The sequence below is a fragment of the Ciona robusta genome, chromosome 7 (assembly GCF_009617815.1).
Source record: "Ciona robusta chromosome 7, ASM961781v2".
Classification (NCBI taxonomy): domain Eukaryota; kingdom Metazoa; phylum Chordata; class Ascidiacea; order Phlebobranchia; family Cionidae; genus Ciona; species Ciona robusta.
Genome location: NC_143241.1, coordinates 7,763,502 through 7,781,420, shown reverse-complemented (window position 1 = coordinate 7,781,420; position 17,919 = coordinate 7,763,502). Strand labels below are relative to the sequence as shown.

General features: G+C 35.7%; 3 protein-coding genes and 1 long non-coding RNA gene across 10 annotated transcripts; 3 read left to right on the top strand and 1 right to left on the bottom strand.

Annotated features, from left to right (window-relative positions):
• Nucleotides 1-546: 546 nt before the first annotated feature.
• Nucleotides 547-9,334, top strand: LOC149734403 (regulator of chromosome condensation-like). 6 transcript variants are annotated; one of them, XM_089880906.1, is made up of 12 exons: nt 547-737; nt 933-1,031; nt 2,149-2,363; nt 2,924-3,008; nt 3,539-3,642; nt 4,106-4,243; nt 5,539-5,623; nt 5,843-5,899; nt 6,666-6,821; nt 7,391-7,504; nt 7,785-7,937; nt 8,519-9,334. In XM_089880906.1, exons 1-12 carry the CDS (start codon nt 629-631, stop codon nt 8,692-8,694), a joined length of 1,491 nt encoding a protein of 496 aa, XP_089737032.1. In that variant the 5' UTR covers nt 547-628; the 3' UTR covers nt 8,695-9,334. The 6 variants fall into 6 exon arrangements, with proteins under 6 accessions (XP_089737032.1, XP_089737031.1, XP_089737029.1 ...); XM_089880905.1 differs by having other exon boundaries at nt 2,137-2,363; nt 5,849-5,899; XM_089880903.1 differs by having other exon boundaries at nt 2,137-2,363.
• A 134-nt stretch (nt 9,335-9,468) lies between these two features.
• LOC149734401 (uncharacterized) lies at nt 9,469-13,141 on the top strand. Of its 2 annotated transcripts, none has more exons than XM_089880913.1 (3): nt 9,469-11,773; nt 11,829-11,980; nt 12,695-13,141. In XM_089880913.1, the coding sequence occupies exons 1-3, from the start codon at nt 11,476-11,478 to the stop codon at nt 13,004-13,006; spliced, it is 762 nt and encodes a 253-aa protein (XP_089737039.1). In that variant the 5' UTR covers nt 9,469-11,475; the 3' UTR covers nt 13,007-13,141. The 2 variants fall into 2 exon arrangements, with proteins under 2 accessions (XP_089737039.1, XP_089737040.1); XM_089880914.1 differs by having other exon boundaries at nt 11,829-11,948; nt 12,695-12,877.
• LOC149734402 (uncharacterized) lies at nt 11,623-12,813 on the bottom strand. The gene is made up of 2 exons (XR_016385296.1): nt 12,681-12,813; nt 11,623-12,549 (listed from the first exon to the last, which is right to left on the bottom strand). It is a non-coding gene; the product is annotated as an uncharacterized LOC149734402 (long non-coding RNA).
• Nucleotides 13,142-13,295: 154 nt separating the features above from the next.
• On the top strand, nt 13,296-17,897 carry LOC149734400 (uncharacterized). Its single transcript, XM_089880912.1, has 7 exons — nt 13,296-13,649; nt 13,988-14,113; nt 14,391-14,461; nt 15,406-15,637; nt 16,005-16,092; nt 16,800-16,955; nt 17,289-17,897. The coding sequence occupies exons 1-7, from the start codon at nt 13,604-13,606 to the stop codon at nt 17,431-17,433; spliced, it is 864 nt and encodes a 287-aa protein (XP_089737038.1). The 5' UTR covers nt 13,296-13,603; the 3' UTR covers nt 17,434-17,897.
• The last annotated feature ends 22 nt before the right edge of the window (nt 17,898-17,919 follow it).

Genomic DNA, 17,919 nt, shown 5'->3' with positions numbered 1-17,919 from the left:
AAATTTTCAAGTTCAAAAACAGACCCGCCGGTCAAGGAAACGATTTTATTGGTCAGCCACCGGTGTCACGTGGGTGTGCGTCACGTGTGTTTAAAATACATTTCCGTTTTGCATATTTGGTTTTGAGGAAATTGTTCATGTTTTTACGTTGTGTTTATTATGTATCTACATTCATGTATTAGGTAAAGAGCATTTAATGTGAAAGCTCCTTCTGTTATGTCACTTATGTGTACAATGTTATTAATATATTATCGTAAGGAGTTTGCTGTTACGTTATATTATATATGACGTTAGGCTAGAACATTTTACTTATTCGTTGTTGAAATAAACGAAGCGTTTTTATAGCGTGTTTAGTAAAGGTGTAGTTGGTGCTAGTGAAGAATCTCCCCCCCACCTTATTTGCTAACCACTAACCCCTAGATTAGGGGGTTAGGTGTTGATGGTTAGGGGGTTAGTGGTTAGCAAATAAGGTGGGGGGGAGATTCTTCACTAGCACCGTATAGTTATACGAACACTTAAATTAATATTTGAAAAAACAATAGTCTAACTTTCTTGAATAAAATTTCAGATCTATATAATTCCAAAATAGATTTGAACTCTTTGTATTTTATTGGTGTATGACATCATAATGGTGTCTCGGAGTGCTTCAGCTCGAAATTCTAAAACACGAGTTCAAACTGAAGATAAAGGAAAGAAATCTGCGTCAACTACAAAAGTATCGGAAAAGAAACAGACAGGTATGTTTATGATATCGTACGAATGTAGTTATTTCATTTTCTGTTTTATCTATAAGCGAATTTTAACGGGTCTTTTTTAAATGTCAGTAGCGACTGGCGTATATATATTTTTTTGTTAACTAATTTTGAGATATTTTATTAACATGACCAATAGATTTTGTTTTCATTCAAAGAAACCTATTTATTATTCGCCAGGCAACCCACGAAAGCGAGGTTTAGACATCGATGATGAAAACGGTCAAACTCCAACTTCAAGCCAGGACCCTGTGAATAAAAAGACAAAGTTAAATGAAGGTGTGTTTGGTGTTTGTTATTTATTTAGCCGTGCTTTTTAATTACTCTAATCAAATGAATTATCTTACTATTAATTTATTGTGACTAACTGTTGTTTTGTTTTTATTGAACTAGGACACTTCTCAAAATTTGGGTGGTTCATTTATGTAAATTATTTTATTTTTTGTTTTTTAAAAAGCATAATAAATTATTTTCGCATGAAGTTAGAAACTTAAGTGACTTTGACTTATGTTTTGCTGTCATCATCAGTGGTTTACATTTTCTAACTTGTAATGGTCTTTTTTTTTAACTAGTTTAACCCAAAAAAGTTACTGACTAGCTTAGCTACTTAAAAAAGGCGATGAAATGCGTCATTTAGAATATGTTGCAAAATGGCCTATGTCTTTTTTGTAAATCACTATAATAACTATGCATTACATCATTTGGTGTTAAATGATTTGTTTAACCTAAATACATCATGTACTCTGCATCACCAATTTTGTAATCTGATAACTCACGCCAAAAAAATGAGTAACGTTTGTATTTATTCAGTTGTTAGCAATTTATAAATTAGGCAAAGCTTTATAGTTACATAGAATGTTTCAATGTTGGTACTTTAGTAAATATTTGATGCTTGAAAGATAAATAAATTGTTATGGATTGCATGTGTGCTGTGATATGGTATAATGTTCACCGTAATACATTTTTTGGTGAGTTGGTTATAAAACTTTAAAATGTAAAGATAGTTTAAGATCTATGTGAAACTTTCAAAGTTCAAAAAAGTCAAGGTGAACATTAAACATAGATTAGCTGGGTTTGCTATTGCCGGTAACTGTGCCAGTTGAGATGGTTTATGAGCTTTGTGAAACTTGCATGTTTTACATTAACAAAGTTCAATTGTTTTTTTTTTCAGTTTACTATGTATATAATAATTAATATCTATCTTAGGTGCTAAGTTACTATACCTTTCAAGTTAAAACCAACAAGTTAGATTTGTTTCATAGAAAGGCAGGTCTACCTTTCCCTTTGTGCTTTTCCCGAATAGAAACATCTTGGTGCCTATTCTTCATGCAATTTAAATTATCATTTTATTTTAGGTAAATGAACTAATTAAATAATATAATAGAATATTTCACAGAGCCAAATGGAGATGTGTCCGTATTTCCTGATTTCGGGAATCTCCCTACAGGGGTTGCCCTCACAGTGGGGCAGGGTGACATGGGTCAGTTGGGTCTCGGGGAGGATATTATGTCGAGAAAGAAGCCAGCTATTGTTGCCAGTATTGCTGATGAAAAAGTGAAGAAGGTTGTAGCAGGGGGGATGCATACTGTATGTCTCACTGATCAACATAAGGTAAAATATCTATAAACTTGGTAGTTAAAATAAGCATTTATAATTATAATTCATGTGCCAAAAATTTAGGATTTCAAAATTTATAAATGAATCACTAGGCCTATGCAATATGCAGTGGCGCAGCCAGGGGGTTTAGGGGGTCGCGACCCCCCTTTATAAACCCCCCAAAAAAATTTAAAAATATTTTTAAAAAAAAATTCAAAACATTTTTTTTGGAAAATTTTTTGATTACTTCCCTTTTTTTGGCTGTGCCACTGGCCCTATGTATATACATTTTTCTAATCTTACATTGTATGTAATATAAGTGAGGTCCTGCAGTTTAAGTTGGCCAGTGTAAAAAAAGGCCTGGCCCAACACACCAGTGTAAAAGCTGCTCATTTGCCTGTTAGAACTTAGTACAGATACTGATTATGAACATAGTAAATGTAAAAAAAACTGTAAATAACAGATTTCCAAAAAGCCTTAGATGTATTGTTGTACAGCAACCTTTATAAGCCAATACAACTTAACTGTGACCACAGTTAAATTGTATTGGCTTATAATATTTTAAAACTTTCTAGATCTACACGTTCGGATGTAACGATGAATTTGCCCTCGGTCGCGATACAGCTGATGATGATTCAGAATATGAACCTAAACTGATTGGTAATTATGTTATGATGTCATAATTTTTGTTATGTTGTCACTACTATGCATTGTGATGAATATTTAGTTTAATGACGAATGTAAACCACCAATTATTTTTAGCAAAAATTCTGTTGATCTGAATTATTATAGTGAATTTTTGGTGGAAATAGCTGTCAAGCTATATTGTTAATATTTTATTGATACATTGCTGTTATTTAACGACATTTAGTTCATTTTTTTTAAATTCCCGCTAAAATATTTCATACATCTGTCGCAAAACTGTTTTACTTTGGTAGAGTTATTCTTACCATTCTAAGTTTCGGGATAATGGGCCAACTTGAGCTCAAATGTCCGCCTTATGGTTTGTCTTACTGTAAGACCTTACCCATATACAATATAGTTATTTATTTTTACTCGTTTTACCATTTTTTTCAATCTCAATTAACATTATTTTCATTTAAAAACTGTTTTCCATTTTCTACAGAAGTTTAGCTTACGCATTTTTCTACATTTGTCATTTATTCTTATAACACGTCATTCATTACCAGTTGGCCCTCTAACTGAGAGGAGAGTTGTCCATATATCTGCCGGTGATAGTCATACCTGCGCACTTACAGATGGTGGGAAGGTATTTGTGTGGGGGTCATTTAGGGTAAGCATGTTTGTATTTATTATGTGTTTATGATTGTGGTAAGACACTTTACATAAATTGGTCCAACCCAGTGTCCATCAATCCTTCAGGATGAGTATGTTTCGTTTGATGTAGGACACCTAATGGATGTGGCTTTCGGTAACCCCTTTATATCCCTTTGTGACGGGTTTATAAAAGTGAATTTCGCAGCATATATTATATGAACATAATACAGAATAATACCTCTTCTGTTCCCGATTTTCAACGTAAGTTAGTATTAGTAGGTTAATAGTATAATATATGTTGTACTTTGTGTAAAAATTGTCAAACTGTCAATGACCCTTAAGTTTGTTATGTGACACCATTTTTGGAAAGCTCTGCCTTTTTTACATGTCATCACATCTGCAGTTATTACATGTTACACGTTATAACAGCCATCCCTACCTTGAAATTTTTGCTCTAAAACAACCCCTTTTGCTCCTAGGATGGCCGTGGAGTCATTGGTTTAATTAAGGAAGAAGAAGTTTGTAAATGTCCAACTCAACTAACCTCCATCAATGAAACGGTGGTTGATGTCGATTCAGGAAACGACCATCTAGTTATGGTTACAATGTCCGGGAAGGTGGGTGGAAATGCTTTTATAAATATTTGCTGTATATGCGCTACCATATTTGATATTTAGTAAAATGTGAAATTACGTTGTTAAAATACAGTTACACTTATAGTTGTCAAACATAGGGAACCTCATTGATTAATGTGGTGAATGCAATATACTTTGGCTCTGCTTGTTTGTATAGACACCTAACAACAGGGTAAAATCTGGGGTGACATTGTTAAAATACAGTGTCAAACATAGGGAACCTCATTGATTAATGTGGTGAATGCAACATACTTTGTCTCTGCTTGCTTGTATAGACACCTAACAGCAGGGTACAATTTGGGGTGACATTGTTAAAATACAGTTACACTCATAGTTGTCAAACATAGGGAACCTCATTGATTAATGTAGTGAATGCAATATACTTTGGCTCTGCTTGTTTGTATAGACACCTAACAACAGGGTAAAATCTGGGGTGACATTGTTATAATACAGTTACACTCATAGTTGTCAAACATAGGGAACCTCATTGATTAATGTAGTGAATGCAATATACTTTGGCTCTGCTTGTTTGTATAGACACCTAACAACAGGGTAAAATCTGGGGTGACATTGTTAAAATACAGTGTCAAACATAGGGAACCTCATTGATTAATGTGGTGAATGCAACATACTTTGTCTCTGCTTGCTTGTATAGACACCTAACAGCAGGGTACAATTTGGGGTGACATTGTTAAAATACAGTTACACTCATAGTTGTCAAACATAGGGAACCTCATTGATTAATGTAGTGAATGCAATATACTTTGGCTCTGCTTGTTTGTATAGACACCTAACAACAGGGTAAAATCTGGGGTGACATTGTTATAATACAGTTACACTCATAGTTGTCAAACATAGGGAACCTCATTGATTAATGTAGTGAATGCAATATACTTTGGCTCTGCTTGTTTGTATAGACACCTAACAACAGGGTAAAATCTGGGGTGACATTGTTAAAATACAGTGTCAAACATAGGGAACCTCATTGATTAATGTGGTGAATGCAACATACTTTGTCTCTGCTTGCTTGTATAGACACCTAACAGCAGGGTACAATTTGGGGTGACATTGTTAAAATACAGTTACACTCATAGTTGTCAAACATAGGGAACCTCATTGATTAATGTAGTGAATGCAATATTTGCTGCCATGCATGGTATAAATGACCCCATTTGAGTTCTTGGTAATACTTGAGATTTATTTAACACCTATAGTTTCAAAACATAGGGAACCTTTTTTTGTAGTAGTAGTATCAGCAATGCTTTGTTGTACACCAGGTGTTCACTATGGGATGTCCCGATCAAGGACAGATTGGGAGGATAGGTCGATATTTCACTGACCGGGGAAGGAAAAGGAAAACTGGTGAGTCGCTTAAATGCTAAGAATGTCAACTTGGATTTATCTGATAGCTATATGCTGTCATTAGAAGAGTCCATAGGTTTTTATGTGATATTTAAAGTTACGTTTTAGTATGTTATATCTTAATATATATACGTTGTAGAAAAATTTGGAATTTTGACATATATATTATATATATATACAGTTTCTTTGATTTTTTATTCATGTTTTCTTTTGTGTCAGAAACAGAAGAAAAAAAAGAAAGAAATAATAAAGAAAACAGCAAGAGAAGCATCAGAGGTTAGATTAGTTTACAGTTTATGTAGTGTAGTGCTTATATAGTGGCAGTCAATTCAGGTTTAATATCAGTAAAGATAGAACAAGATTTATGAAATTTATATTTTGACTATTTTTTTTTCTTTTTTAAAAAAAGGTTGTTTATGTCAGTGCTCTTCAACCTTTTTTGGGTTGGTGAACCCCTAAAGTTGTTGCGACAAACTCATGCACCCCTGATTGCTTTAACGTAAAACTAATGACGTTTCGCAATTCCCTGTGATGCAAGATATAGAATTCATATAAAAAAACTGTAGAAAAATGGCTAAATTTGTTAAAAGTGTTCAAAACTGAGTATTATTGCTGAAAATCGTTGAAGGTTGTGATGCACCCTTGTATACCCTTTTGTTCTGGTGCACCCCTGGCATATTTTGATGCACCCTAGGGTGCACCGTGCACACCGGTTGAAGAGCACTGGTTTATGTAGTCATTATAAAATTACACTTTTTAAACTATATTTTAACATTTTTTAATTGGTTGTATAAGTACAACAAATTTATTTTAACTTTTATTATTATTGCAAGAGTTCTATATTTTGATTTATAAAACTAATTCTAACAGATTTTCATGATTACTGTAAAAAGTAAAAAAAACATTACATTTGTCATTCAATTTTCCCATGTTTTTGTAAGACATATTTTTACTCCTTACCCATAAAAACTTGATATCAACTTATCCCAATTTTCCAAGATTTATCTTTAATTTTGACCAATAAAAACTTATTACATGCCAGCCAACTATATCACCCCTGCGAAAATCCATCTTCGTAAAGTACGAGGCTCCAAGAAACCAGTGATCGTGAAAGTTTTTTGCGGCTCATACACAACATGGGTGTTATCAAGCGAGGGTCATGTGTACGGGTTCGGGTTGAACAATTATAAACAACTAGGTGAGAATGTTGAATATCTTAAATTATTATAACATGATATAATATTGATAAAATTATGTTCGTTGTGGCTCAGTGGTTAGGCACTTGCATCGTAACCAGTGGCGCAGCCAGAAAAAAAATAAGGGGGGGTTTTAATCAAAAAAATTTTCCAGAAAAAATGTTTTTTTTAAATTTAAAAAAAATTAATATTTTTTGGGGTTTATAAGGGGGAGGTGTGGTCACGACCCCAGAAACCCCCCCTGGCTGCACCACTGATCGTAACAGAAGGATACCGGGTTCAATGCTTCTATTATTGATGATGTATGTGTCCTTGAGCAAGACACTGATATTGCTCTAACTTAGTGCTCACCAAAGGGTTGTAGCACCCTAGGTGTTGGGGTAATAGACCAACTCTGGCCCCATAGTATACTACACTGTAGGCCCTCACCCATATACAATAGATTAAATGGAATGTGTGTAGGTATCTGGTATAATAAATACAATCTACCCTGCATGTGTTAATGTTACACAGATTTAATATTCATTATGGTGTTATTGTGACATAGATAATATTCATTATGACATCCCAGGTTTTCCTGATGGAGAGAACCGATACATACCAGAATATGTGGAAACTTTGTCGGACATTGGTTGCAAACAAATAGCTGGTGGACAACATCATACGCTGGTGTTGGACCATAAAGGTGAATTATTATGTTTGTGTTTATGCCTGAGATATTTTATTAAAGTTTGATGAAGATGTTATGTAGGTAATAAATTATGTCGGTCAAATAAACATAACTTTTTATCAAAAATCTAATTATTAGATTAATGAAGAGAAGGAAGTTAGTAAAAAAATGACAGTCGTTATTGTTTTGTTGACACTTTGCAAAACTAGCTGTCAAAAATACTAAAGTTTCGGTCAAATACAAAATAGTTTAAGATACAACATTTCTATGAATATTTTATAATATTTTTATATAGGTTCGGTGTACACGATTGGTCGAGGAGATTACGGACGACTCGGACACGGTAGTGATGTCATAGAGGCTTCAGAGCCAAAGAAGATAAACTCACTTTGTGACATCACGTCGATAACGGCCACCTCATGCGTGTCGTTCGCTGTCGATAAAGATGGTACGTTATAGTTATAGCCTATAGGCTGTTTCTATGGCTGTGAAATGAGGTGTTATGGTGTGTCTATAGATGTAACGTTATATTCTATATGGGTGAGATCTTTAGTGAGCTTTTCTCACTGAATAACTTTGCCTTCAATATATGATATAACAACAGTGGTGCAGACTGGAAAATAAGGGGGGTTTTAATTACAAAAAAAATATATTTTTTAAGGGGTGGTGGCAACCTTCGAACCTCCCTGGCTCCTCCCCCCTGTAACACACATGTATTATTTAGCCACCTATAATGCCTCCCCAGGCAAAGCGTAAGGATGAGGACTTGCTATGAACATTTAACTGATATACAGCATAATACATATGTCTTAGGGTAAAAGTGTGCTTCATGCTGTGTGGCCTTCTCTTTCATATAGAATATACACAGTAGCACAGCCAGAAAATAAGGGGGGAGGGGTTTCAATCAAAAAAAATTAAATTTTTTTTTTTGGTTTAAAAAGGGGGGGTCGCGACCCCCTAAACACCCCCCCTGGCTGCGCCACTGAATATACACATAATATACCTCGTGCTTACCACTCCCCTCCCCAGGCAAAGCATATGGATGGGGACTTGGTACGAACCTCCAACTCACCACGGGAGATGAGGAAGATGAATGGGAACCTGTGGAGTTGACAGGGAAGAACCTCGAGAAAAGGAGCGTGCTACAAGTGGCGTCTGGAGGGCAGCACACTGTCATTCTCGCTCAAGATAATGTGGAGTCATGAAGTTTATGATGAGTCGGTATTTTGGGGTTTTTGTGACTCAACACTTTTTCAATATACAATGAGTCAGCGTTTTGCTGCCTCTTTGTTTTCTAGATGTCTGGTGTTTATTTATAGACAAATAGGTTTTGTTTATTAAAAATTCCTTTCATTCTAATGCAAATCTTTAATGAATTTTCAATTTTTTTCATTAAAACTTTGCATTTGGCTACAAATGTTGCTACTGGGCATAATATCTTTATCAAAAACTTTTTAAAAATAATTAAGAATTTTGTTTTTTTCTGTCGTGCAGCGATATTCTGACAAAGTCTTAATGCACGGCTGATGTTTTTATTAAAATCTACATCAATTGTTTACTATAGGTCGTGAAATAATTAAAACAAGCGTTGGAATTTAGTATAATAAGCTCACTGGTTTATTGTGTATTGATAATTGGTGAATTTTTAGTTTAATTATTTGCTGTGAATTATAGTTATGACTCGACAATTAATTAGTTTATGACATCATAAACTAACATTCCAATTTCTTTTATCTTCTTTCTAGTATTTAAACCAAACACTTTTCAGTTTAGTATAAGATTTCCATGTTTAGTAATATTACATTTCTATAAATTTCCAACCTCAATTACAAGAAACGACAAATACTCTGAAATTTTATTAAGTTCTGTAATCTGTACAGACTAGGGTTTCTTAGTTCTGTGTATACGAAATATTAAGAACTCAACACACAGTTATTTGTAATCATAGATCCAAACCTCGGGAGGCAGGTTATATGAGTTAGCACCAATGTGTGAGAAGGATTTTTTTGGTTTTATCGCAGGGTTTACTCTTATGGAACCGTGCACCAGACAGTGTACATGAGGTGCTAAAAGTAAGGAATTAAAAACTTTTAAATGATGTTAAGGTATAGGGTTCAAACCCCAGTTATAGGAGTGAAAAGTCTCAATGATTGAATCTTTTATTCTATATGGGTGAGGTCCTACAGTGAGGAACGTCATTGGACCAGTTGGACCATTACCCCAACATTGTATATGGTTTATATATAACGGTAAAGTCGTACAGCATGGAGCGCAATGGGACTTCGTATTTCGATCATTTTTTCGATTACCTCAAACTCTTATTGCTACTTTTTTGCTACTAATCAATAGACATTGTCTTACATTGTTTATTGTGACGACATAATCCATGTTGCGTCGCGCGTGTTCGACTCGTTTACCACGCGTTCATTGTTTGTGTGTGTGACGTCACTAGTACTAATCGTAAGTACGATTTACCAATGTATGTAACTTTGTGGAGGATTCGTTTTTAATGTATGGCTGACAATTTGGATAACCCATTAAAATGACAACTGGGTAAAAGGAAGTGCCGTTAAATGTTTTTCCAAAGAACACACAAGCCCACAATGGTAGCAGCATCGAGCTTTGAACCCGCTCTCTTAAGCTTAAAGATACATGCGCTAACTACTTCCATCGCCCTGTACTCAATAATTAAAACTGTGGGATATTTTTAAAGACACGAAATCGTTCCAGTAGCTCTAAATAAAATTGACTTTATAATTGCTACTTATTTTGCTGCCGTGGAAGCTTGTCCATGGAGGTACAAAACTCTTCTAAGTCATGTAATATTTATATCCCTTCTGCATGTTTAATGAACAACTGTTCTCCACCATTTGCACGAAGCGGTGCGACATATAGAATAGAAAGGAGGGATTGTTGTAGTGTCTTACATAAGATTTCCGCAGCATATGAGTAAATACTTATGTTCGTGTTATAAGCGCTGAATAATAGACTGGCGTAGTTTAATAAAAACCGTGTAGTCTATAGCAGGGGGCACCGTTTCGTTCTATTTTCTGGCCCAATTTGGTAGTAAACAAAGAATATTCAAAGAATTATAAAACCGTATCTTCCCGACTCCCATAGACCGTTGTTAATTGTTTAAAATATGATAAGGATATTTGGATATTATGTGCTAAAGGTGTCCCAACTTCCCCACCCTACTATATCCTAATCGTGTTTAAACAATTACCAACGGTCTATGGAAGTCGTGAGAATACAGTTTTATAATTATGTACTTTGTTTGCTACCAAACGGGACGAGAAAATGGAATGGAAGATGTCCCTTCTTTCCCCACCCAACTATATTATAATTTCTAAAGTTGTCCCGCCATGCGAGGATAAAAAAGTTTCATTTATTCATTCAAACGAATAGCAAGAACACTAGGAGATGTGCCATACATAGTTTATAATCCGTTCAGACATTATTATTAACGAACCAAAGCGAGCAGATTATACAGTGGGGGGTAAAGACAGTATAGTAAGCCTTGGACAACAGCTGTGTATGACTGTGTATGAGTTTACTATGTAGTTTAATGTTGTACATGTTTAGGTAAACATACAGATCATAGGCCTAGTTAGTACAGTCAAAATATAAAGCATGCAATCGTATATATAAGTATAGCATATCTTTCTGTTTTGGTTACACCCCTTTTTACAGAGTGTTTTGTACAAAATAGTAAATTGAAATAACATGGAATTCCTAATCTTTTTAGATATAACGAAAATCGTATTAATTAAAACATCGAAGAGGGAATTAGCAACAAAACAACAGTCGTTAAAACACGCTGTGGATAAAAATAGATGAGCAAATGTAGCAGTTAAGGGCAGTTTTCACGCCAATTATTACAATTTTAACATTTGTTAAGTTTTTACATAAGCTGGTGTAAGATATGTCCTTAAAATGCCGATAAAGCTGTAAAATATCTGCAAAACTTCGCTCAAAATTTTGCCATGGGTTCTGGCAGTAGCAAAGTCAAAAAACTGAAGCCGGATGTTACGCAAACAACTAATGACGTCACTTCTTCTCATCCTAACCGTCGTTCTGACGACGCGAATAATAATTCGTCATCAGAATTAAAGAAAAAGAACAAAAATGAGTCGAATTTGCCTGGAATGGTATTTGATAAACCCCCTGCCCTACTAACAAGTCAAGCTTTGATACTTGGGAGACAGAGATTGAAGACCACTACGTCACAATACGCATTGGGGACGAAACAAAGCAATAACAATTGTAATAAGAAAAACAATGGTAAGTTTTCCCGCCTTATTATTTTTGTTTTTTTTAGTTGTTTGTTTTTCTCTAGAAAATCAGGATTGTGACGACATAGAGCAACTTATACTAGAAGAATTAAAATTGTGTGAGAATGAGAATTCTAACCGGATGTTAAGTGACGTCAGCAACCAGACTCAGCGTGACGTCACAGGTGAAAAACCGATCCCGAAAAAAAGAAAAAAGGTTAAAACAAATTTCATTAGGCCCTTAAAAATGCCCCTAAAGACCCGCGTAATTTTAAATTAGCACTCACAGTATAAAGAAAACGAAACAACCTGGGAGCTGTTCTTTACCAATTAACAATAATTTATGAAAATGTTTTTGCATATAGTAGGGTGGGGGAAGATGGGACACCTTTTTATTCTATTTTCTCGTTCCAATTGGTAGTAAACGAAGAACAGTCAAAGAATAATAAAAACGTATCCTCACGACTTCCATGGACCGTTGTTAATTGTTTAAAACACGATCGGGATATTTAGATATTCAGTGCTAAAAGTGTCCCATTTCCCCCACCCTACTATATACAGTAGGATGACGGAAGATGGTACACATTTAGCGCATAATATTTAAATATCCTATTTTTTTAAACAATTAATAACGGTCTATAATTATATGGAAGTCGTGTGAATACAGTTTTATAATTCTTTGACTGTTATATCTTTTTTTTCTACCAAATGCGATGAGAAAATAGAATGAAGTGGTGTCCCATCTTCCCCCATCATATTACATGTGTCGTCCAGGTGTAATGTTACCTTAAATTTTGTAGAGAAATTATATTTTTCATGTAACATGAAATTAGAGTTCTTATTTTTCAACAGCATGTTCACTTATTTCATTTTTAAATTTTTATGTTCACATTTTATATAAAAAAAATAATTTTTACCAATTTTATTTCAGAGGTTTGTCCGCGAAGTTTTTCGGTCCGAAAGTTCTGACGTCATTTCCTCCATATGCGACGAAACAAAACACTTCAATGACGTCACAATACCTCAATCTAGAGGAATCCGGACCAGTGTTTCCGAATACAAAATCGAACTTAAGAAACCGCTCCCAGCTCCACGGTTTTCGAAAAGAAGAATCAAAAAAATGACTTCTGCTAAACATAGAAATCATGTTCCGCTAAAATCTGATCTCTATGTTCAGTTACCGACCTACACTGCCCTTGAGCGCCAACTAATGGAAGAAATTGAACGCGAGTTTTGCGGCTGAGTTGTTTAGTCATAATATCAATTAAGTGTGACGTCATAATAGTTACTGTGAGGTAGACTATAATGAATCGAAATACCGCGCGAGTTTCTTATTTGTGACGCACCTTTGTGTTGATAATAAAACAATATAAGAATATATCATTAGTTATAAATTATAATAACTTGTTTTTGTTTCTTCGGTTACGGTAGCGACAATTGAGGAATACTTAAAATTATAAGACAAGACATAGCTAAACACGGCAGTCGTTAAAACACGTTTACTGGTAAAAATAAAAGGGGTTCCTATTTCTACAGTGTGCCATTTACAATAAATAAATAAAACAAATAATTTTGTCGAAAAAGCGTTGTCGTTAGACCTAGCAGACAAACCACTATCCATTTATGTTTATTTAGATCACTATAACTTCTAACGTAAACAATGCATCTTGTACTGGAATATTTTCATAGGTGTCGCTGTATAATGACTCGCCCATTGTAACTAAAAATAGAATTGTGACGAAATAATTCTTTCCCTTCGAGTTTCCTTAAAACACGGAAGCTGTCACCGCGGTCAGTTATTCTACATTTGTGTCGTCACAAGAGACATCGTTTATCGAGAATGCTTTCGTTTGTTATTATTCTAATAATCGGCGTAATAATTGCAGGTTGGTGACGTCATAAGAATTAGTGTTACGTAATAATTACTTGTGATCAGTATTCGTCGTATAAGTTATGTCGGCTGTTTATTTATATAGTAGAGTGGGGGAGACAGGGGTCCCTAATAAAACTGCGGGTTGCAAACGGTTGCAAATATTTTGAAAATATATTTTTATAATCCTTGAATGTTCTTTGTTCATAAGCAAATGGGACGAGAAAATAGAACGAAAAGGTGTCCCATCTTCCCCACTCATAAGCTGACACGAGGTGAATAAAACAGAACACCCGTATTATAACGACCGTCGTTGGCCAGCCATGCAAGGATAAACAACTTCATTCAACACAGATTGTGGTCCCACAATACAACCGACGCACTTCGCGGGCGAGATCGGGTCGGAGACAAGTTTCGCCATTAATTGTTGGTCAACAAAACCATGTTCAAGCTGCGATGACGTCAATATAACCAAAAACGGTGAGTACAAAACGTCATAGAAAGAAATGCAGTGTTTGTTACACCATTAGAAGTTTTATTGCAGCGTTTTTTTACATTACTGTGTCGACTGTGGAAATACGTTCAAAAATTAACTACTTTTTCGTGGCGGGACAACGACAGTCTTTATAACACGGGTGTTCTGTTTCATACACCTCATGCTCGCTTACGAGTTACCACGTATGTAATTTTTGATTGAATTTAAATATCTATATATATGTTTTGATTTTGAACAAAATTAACCTCTTCGTCATAACAGATACAAATGTACGTAATTACTACGTCATCGCAACGGGGACCAATGGGACCATCATTGTTCATTTCGCAAAGGTAAGTGTTACGTCATAATTGTTTTAAGTAAGTGGCAACCATGGGCAAGTCACTCAAGTTCCCACCCACGAGGATATAAATGACCAAACCAATCAAAAGTCATGCCTGCTTATCCACACACTGCAATAGCTTCAGCAACTCGACTGTGGGTATGAGAGTGGCAACCATGGATAAATCACTTAAGGATATAAATAAGGAAACAGAAACCATTAATAATATGCGACAATCACAGGGGTGTGGGTGTAAGTTGCTTGGTATGTGTAAAAGTTTTATACAAACAAACATACATACAAAGTTATTATAACAACAGACTAATATCCCGTGGGCTGTGTAAACCTATTACAATTTCCTAATATTATTATTACAGCTATACAGGAAGTCTATTGGCAACTATAATAACATGGCCTGTGCCTTAAGTCAGAGAGCACTCTGTCTTAAATAGAGGATACTCGCATTAGAGCTAACCCAATGATTCTGTTGCCATTGTGGGCGTATGTGTCCTTGGGCACTAACTTGGCGACAATTGCACCACTCCAGTGGTCCTGGATTTTTAAATTGTTGGCCATATATAAATTATTTCCCTTTAATAATCACCCATAAAGTTACATACGTTGTAACTCGTAAGCGGGCGCGAGGTGTATGAAATATAAAACCCGTGTTATATAACGACTGTCGTTTCCCCACCATGCGAGGATAAATAAGTTACTACGTGGCAACTCGTAAGCGGGCATGGGGTGTATATGAAAGAGAACATCCGTGTTATAACTGTCGTTGCCCCACCAAGCGAGAATAGACTGTCGTTGCCCCACCACGCTAGATTAAATAAGTTACATACGTGGTAACCCGTAAGCGGGTACAAGGTGTATGAAACCGAACACCCGCGGTATAACGACTGTCATTGCCCCGCGAGGATAAATAAGTTATACGTTCTGTATATATTGCAGCTCAGCATTCTCGATTGTGGGGAATACCGGTTCGCATTCAATATTTGTAGCAGCCATGCTTCACTACAATACGTCACAATCGCTTGTAACAATCCACCATTGTTACCGATAAAGTATCTTTATTTAGTCATAAGCGGGGGTGTTTGTTTCGTCGTAATCATTGCCTCAATTTGCATCGTTTGTTTACAAAGAAAAAACATTTCCAAGGTTTCCAAGACATCAAAAAAAAACGGTAAATATAGAACATAATATAAAGCTTGTGGTTAGTCCTCCCATGTGGTATGTGCTAACCGTTAACTACTATAACTCGTAACCACCAACCTTTAACACCTTCCACCAGCCTAATATGTACCATACCAGAGGATTCTTCACTAGTGCCTGAAATTTGTTATAGTTACAATTAACAACTGTCTATGGAAGTCGCGTGGATACGGCTTTATAATTCATTAAATGTTCTTTGTTTACTACAAAACGAGAAAGTGGAATGAAAAGGTGTCCCATCTTACCCCACTCGTTTTTTCCCACTCTACTATATAAAAGTTAATACCGCGTCAACTTTTTGCGCTTATTACGTAACACACATAATTATATCTCTACAGTTTATGCTTCGAGACCAGAAAACGACAAACCGCGCCCACGACCCGTAGGTGTTGAAACAAACAATATACCGATGCAACAACAAGGGGGGTATGTGTGTATAAAGTACAGTAGGGTGGTGGAAGACGGGACACCTTTAGCACATAGTATCCAAATATCCTGTTCGTGTTTTAAACAATTAACAACGGTCTATAGGAGTTGTGAGGATACGGAGTTATATTTATCTGAGTTTTCTTTGTTTACTACCAATGGGAGGAGAAAATAGAATGAAAACGTGTCCCATATTCCCCCACCCTACTACATTTTTTTTAGAATACGGAGATCAGGTTATACTTTTTAGTGCACATCATCTTATAGTTGGACTATTTCAGCCGGTGTCATGTGGTTTTACTCGTTAGAGTTTAGAGGCTCAATAATGCCACCAATTGCGGGCGTTCTCTGGCAAACCACTCAATGATAATTGCTCCAACCCAGTGGTTCGTAACGGCTCACCCCAAAGTTACATACGTGATAAGTCGTTAGCAGACACGAGGTTTATGAAACAAAACATCCGTGTTGTAACAACTGCTGTTGCCCCGCCATGCGAAGATAAATAAGTTACATACGCGGTAACTTATAAGCTGACACGAAGTTTATGAAATAGAACATCAGTGTTATAACAACTGCCGTTGCCCCGCCACGAGAAAGTAAATTAGATAGGCGTACTGACTGATACACGAGCCACAGTCATCACATATCAATGTTTGCATTAAAGCCTCCCTTGTAAAACGGAATTTGATTCGTTACATCCTTTTCAGTGGTTACCTCCGACCAAACGTCTCCTCCCCCCAATACGCGGCACCTCCAGCAGAACAAACTCCCCCTCTGAGTCCACGTACTACGTCATTGATGACGTCATCACATGGAGCTCAGCCCAACCAGTTTAACCCTGGGAATGATCAAAGGACTTTAGGGTAAGCAAATATTGTTGCAGTAATTGCAGGCGCTGTGGTATAGTGGTGTGAGCGATTGACTCGTAACCTGAAGAAACAGAGTTCGGGGCTGGTAATGGCAATCAATGACCACAAAGTTACGTACGTGGTGACTCGTTGGCGTTTACGAGGTGTATGTGGAGAAATTCCTAGCGAGGTCAACCAGCAACTTCAACCGCTCAAGCTGACTCTATCAATTCAACTTCTTTGTATAAAACAGAACTTCCGTGTTATAACGACTGCCGTTGCCCTGCCATGCGAGAATAAACAAGTGACAGTTTCAATTACTATTAATTAAAACTTTTATTTTTTTAGGGCTGTAAGACAACAAATGGGCGCTTACGATGACGTCGCTGTAACCACTGTTCCCAACTATAGCGGTTCAACACCACAGCCAAACTACATGAATGCATCGGCTGTGACCCAATGGCAAGAGAGTGAATTTGACTTATATGACTAATTGAAGACCAAACGGTTAGGAACTCAAATCCAGCACTTGTTAGTCGAATCGGTATTTTCTAAAATAATAAATTTGTGTTAGCCTTTTAAACCGTTTGTGCAATATCGTTTTTTTCTTTTGAACCACTGTCATTTTTTTATTTTTGTGTAATATTTTGTGATATTTCTGGTCTATATATTTTGTATTCACCATTTCCTCAACCGTCAATGTGACTAGTGGTTTTAGGTTAATTATTTTAAAATTTTAATTTGGTTTCATACGCAAATGCCCATATTTCTGGCGTTGGTCAAATTTCTCAATTTGTGACTTTAAAAAAATTAAAGTTCGTTATCATAACTTGTTCACAAAAATGATATTTGCATACCCTTCTTTATATTTAAAGTATTGATTTTAAACTTTTTAAATAAGCATATTTATTTTTGTAAGTGAGTGCTTCCCAAACGTAATAAAACATCCCTAGTTTCTTTGTGGTATGATTTCTATGCG

Bases quoted from the DNA above. Each gene is read 5' to 3' on its own strand.
- LOC149734403 (XM_089880903.1), top strand. From the start codon at position 629: ATGGTGTCTCGGAGTGCTTCAGCTCGAAATTCTAAAACACGAGTTCAA. The intron at 738-932 runs GTATGTTTATGA...ATTATTCGCCAG, and splicing joins ATCGGAAAAGAAACAGACAG to GCAACCCACGAAAGCGAGGT. The intron at 3,643-4,105 runs GTAAGCATGTTT...TTTTGCTCCTAG, and splicing joins TTGTGTGGGGGTCATTTAGG to GATGGCCGTGGAGTCATTGG.
- LOC149734401 (XM_089880913.1), top strand. From the start codon at position 11,476: ATGGGTTCTGGCAGTAGCAAAGTCAAAAAACTGAAGCCGGATGTTACG. The intron at 11,774-11,828 runs GTAAGTTTTCCC...GTTTTTCTCTAG, and splicing joins TTGTAATAAGAAAAACAATG to AAAATCAGGATTGTGACGAC. The intron at 11,981-12,694 runs GTTAAAACAAAT...ATTTTATTTCAG, and splicing joins TCCCGAAAAAAAGAAAAAAG to AGGTTTGTCCGCGAAGTTTT.
- LOC149734400 (XM_089880912.1), top strand. From the start codon at position 13,604: ATGCTTTCGTTTGTTATTATTCTAATAATCGGCGTAATAATTGCAG. The intron at 14,462-15,405 runs GTAAGTGTTACG...TATATATTGCAG, and splicing joins TCATTGTTCATTTCGCAAAG to CTCAGCATTCTCGATTGTGG. The intron at 16,093-16,799 runs GTATGTGTGTAT...CATCCTTTTCAG, and splicing joins CCGATGCAACAACAAGGGGG to TGGTTACCTCCGACCAAACG.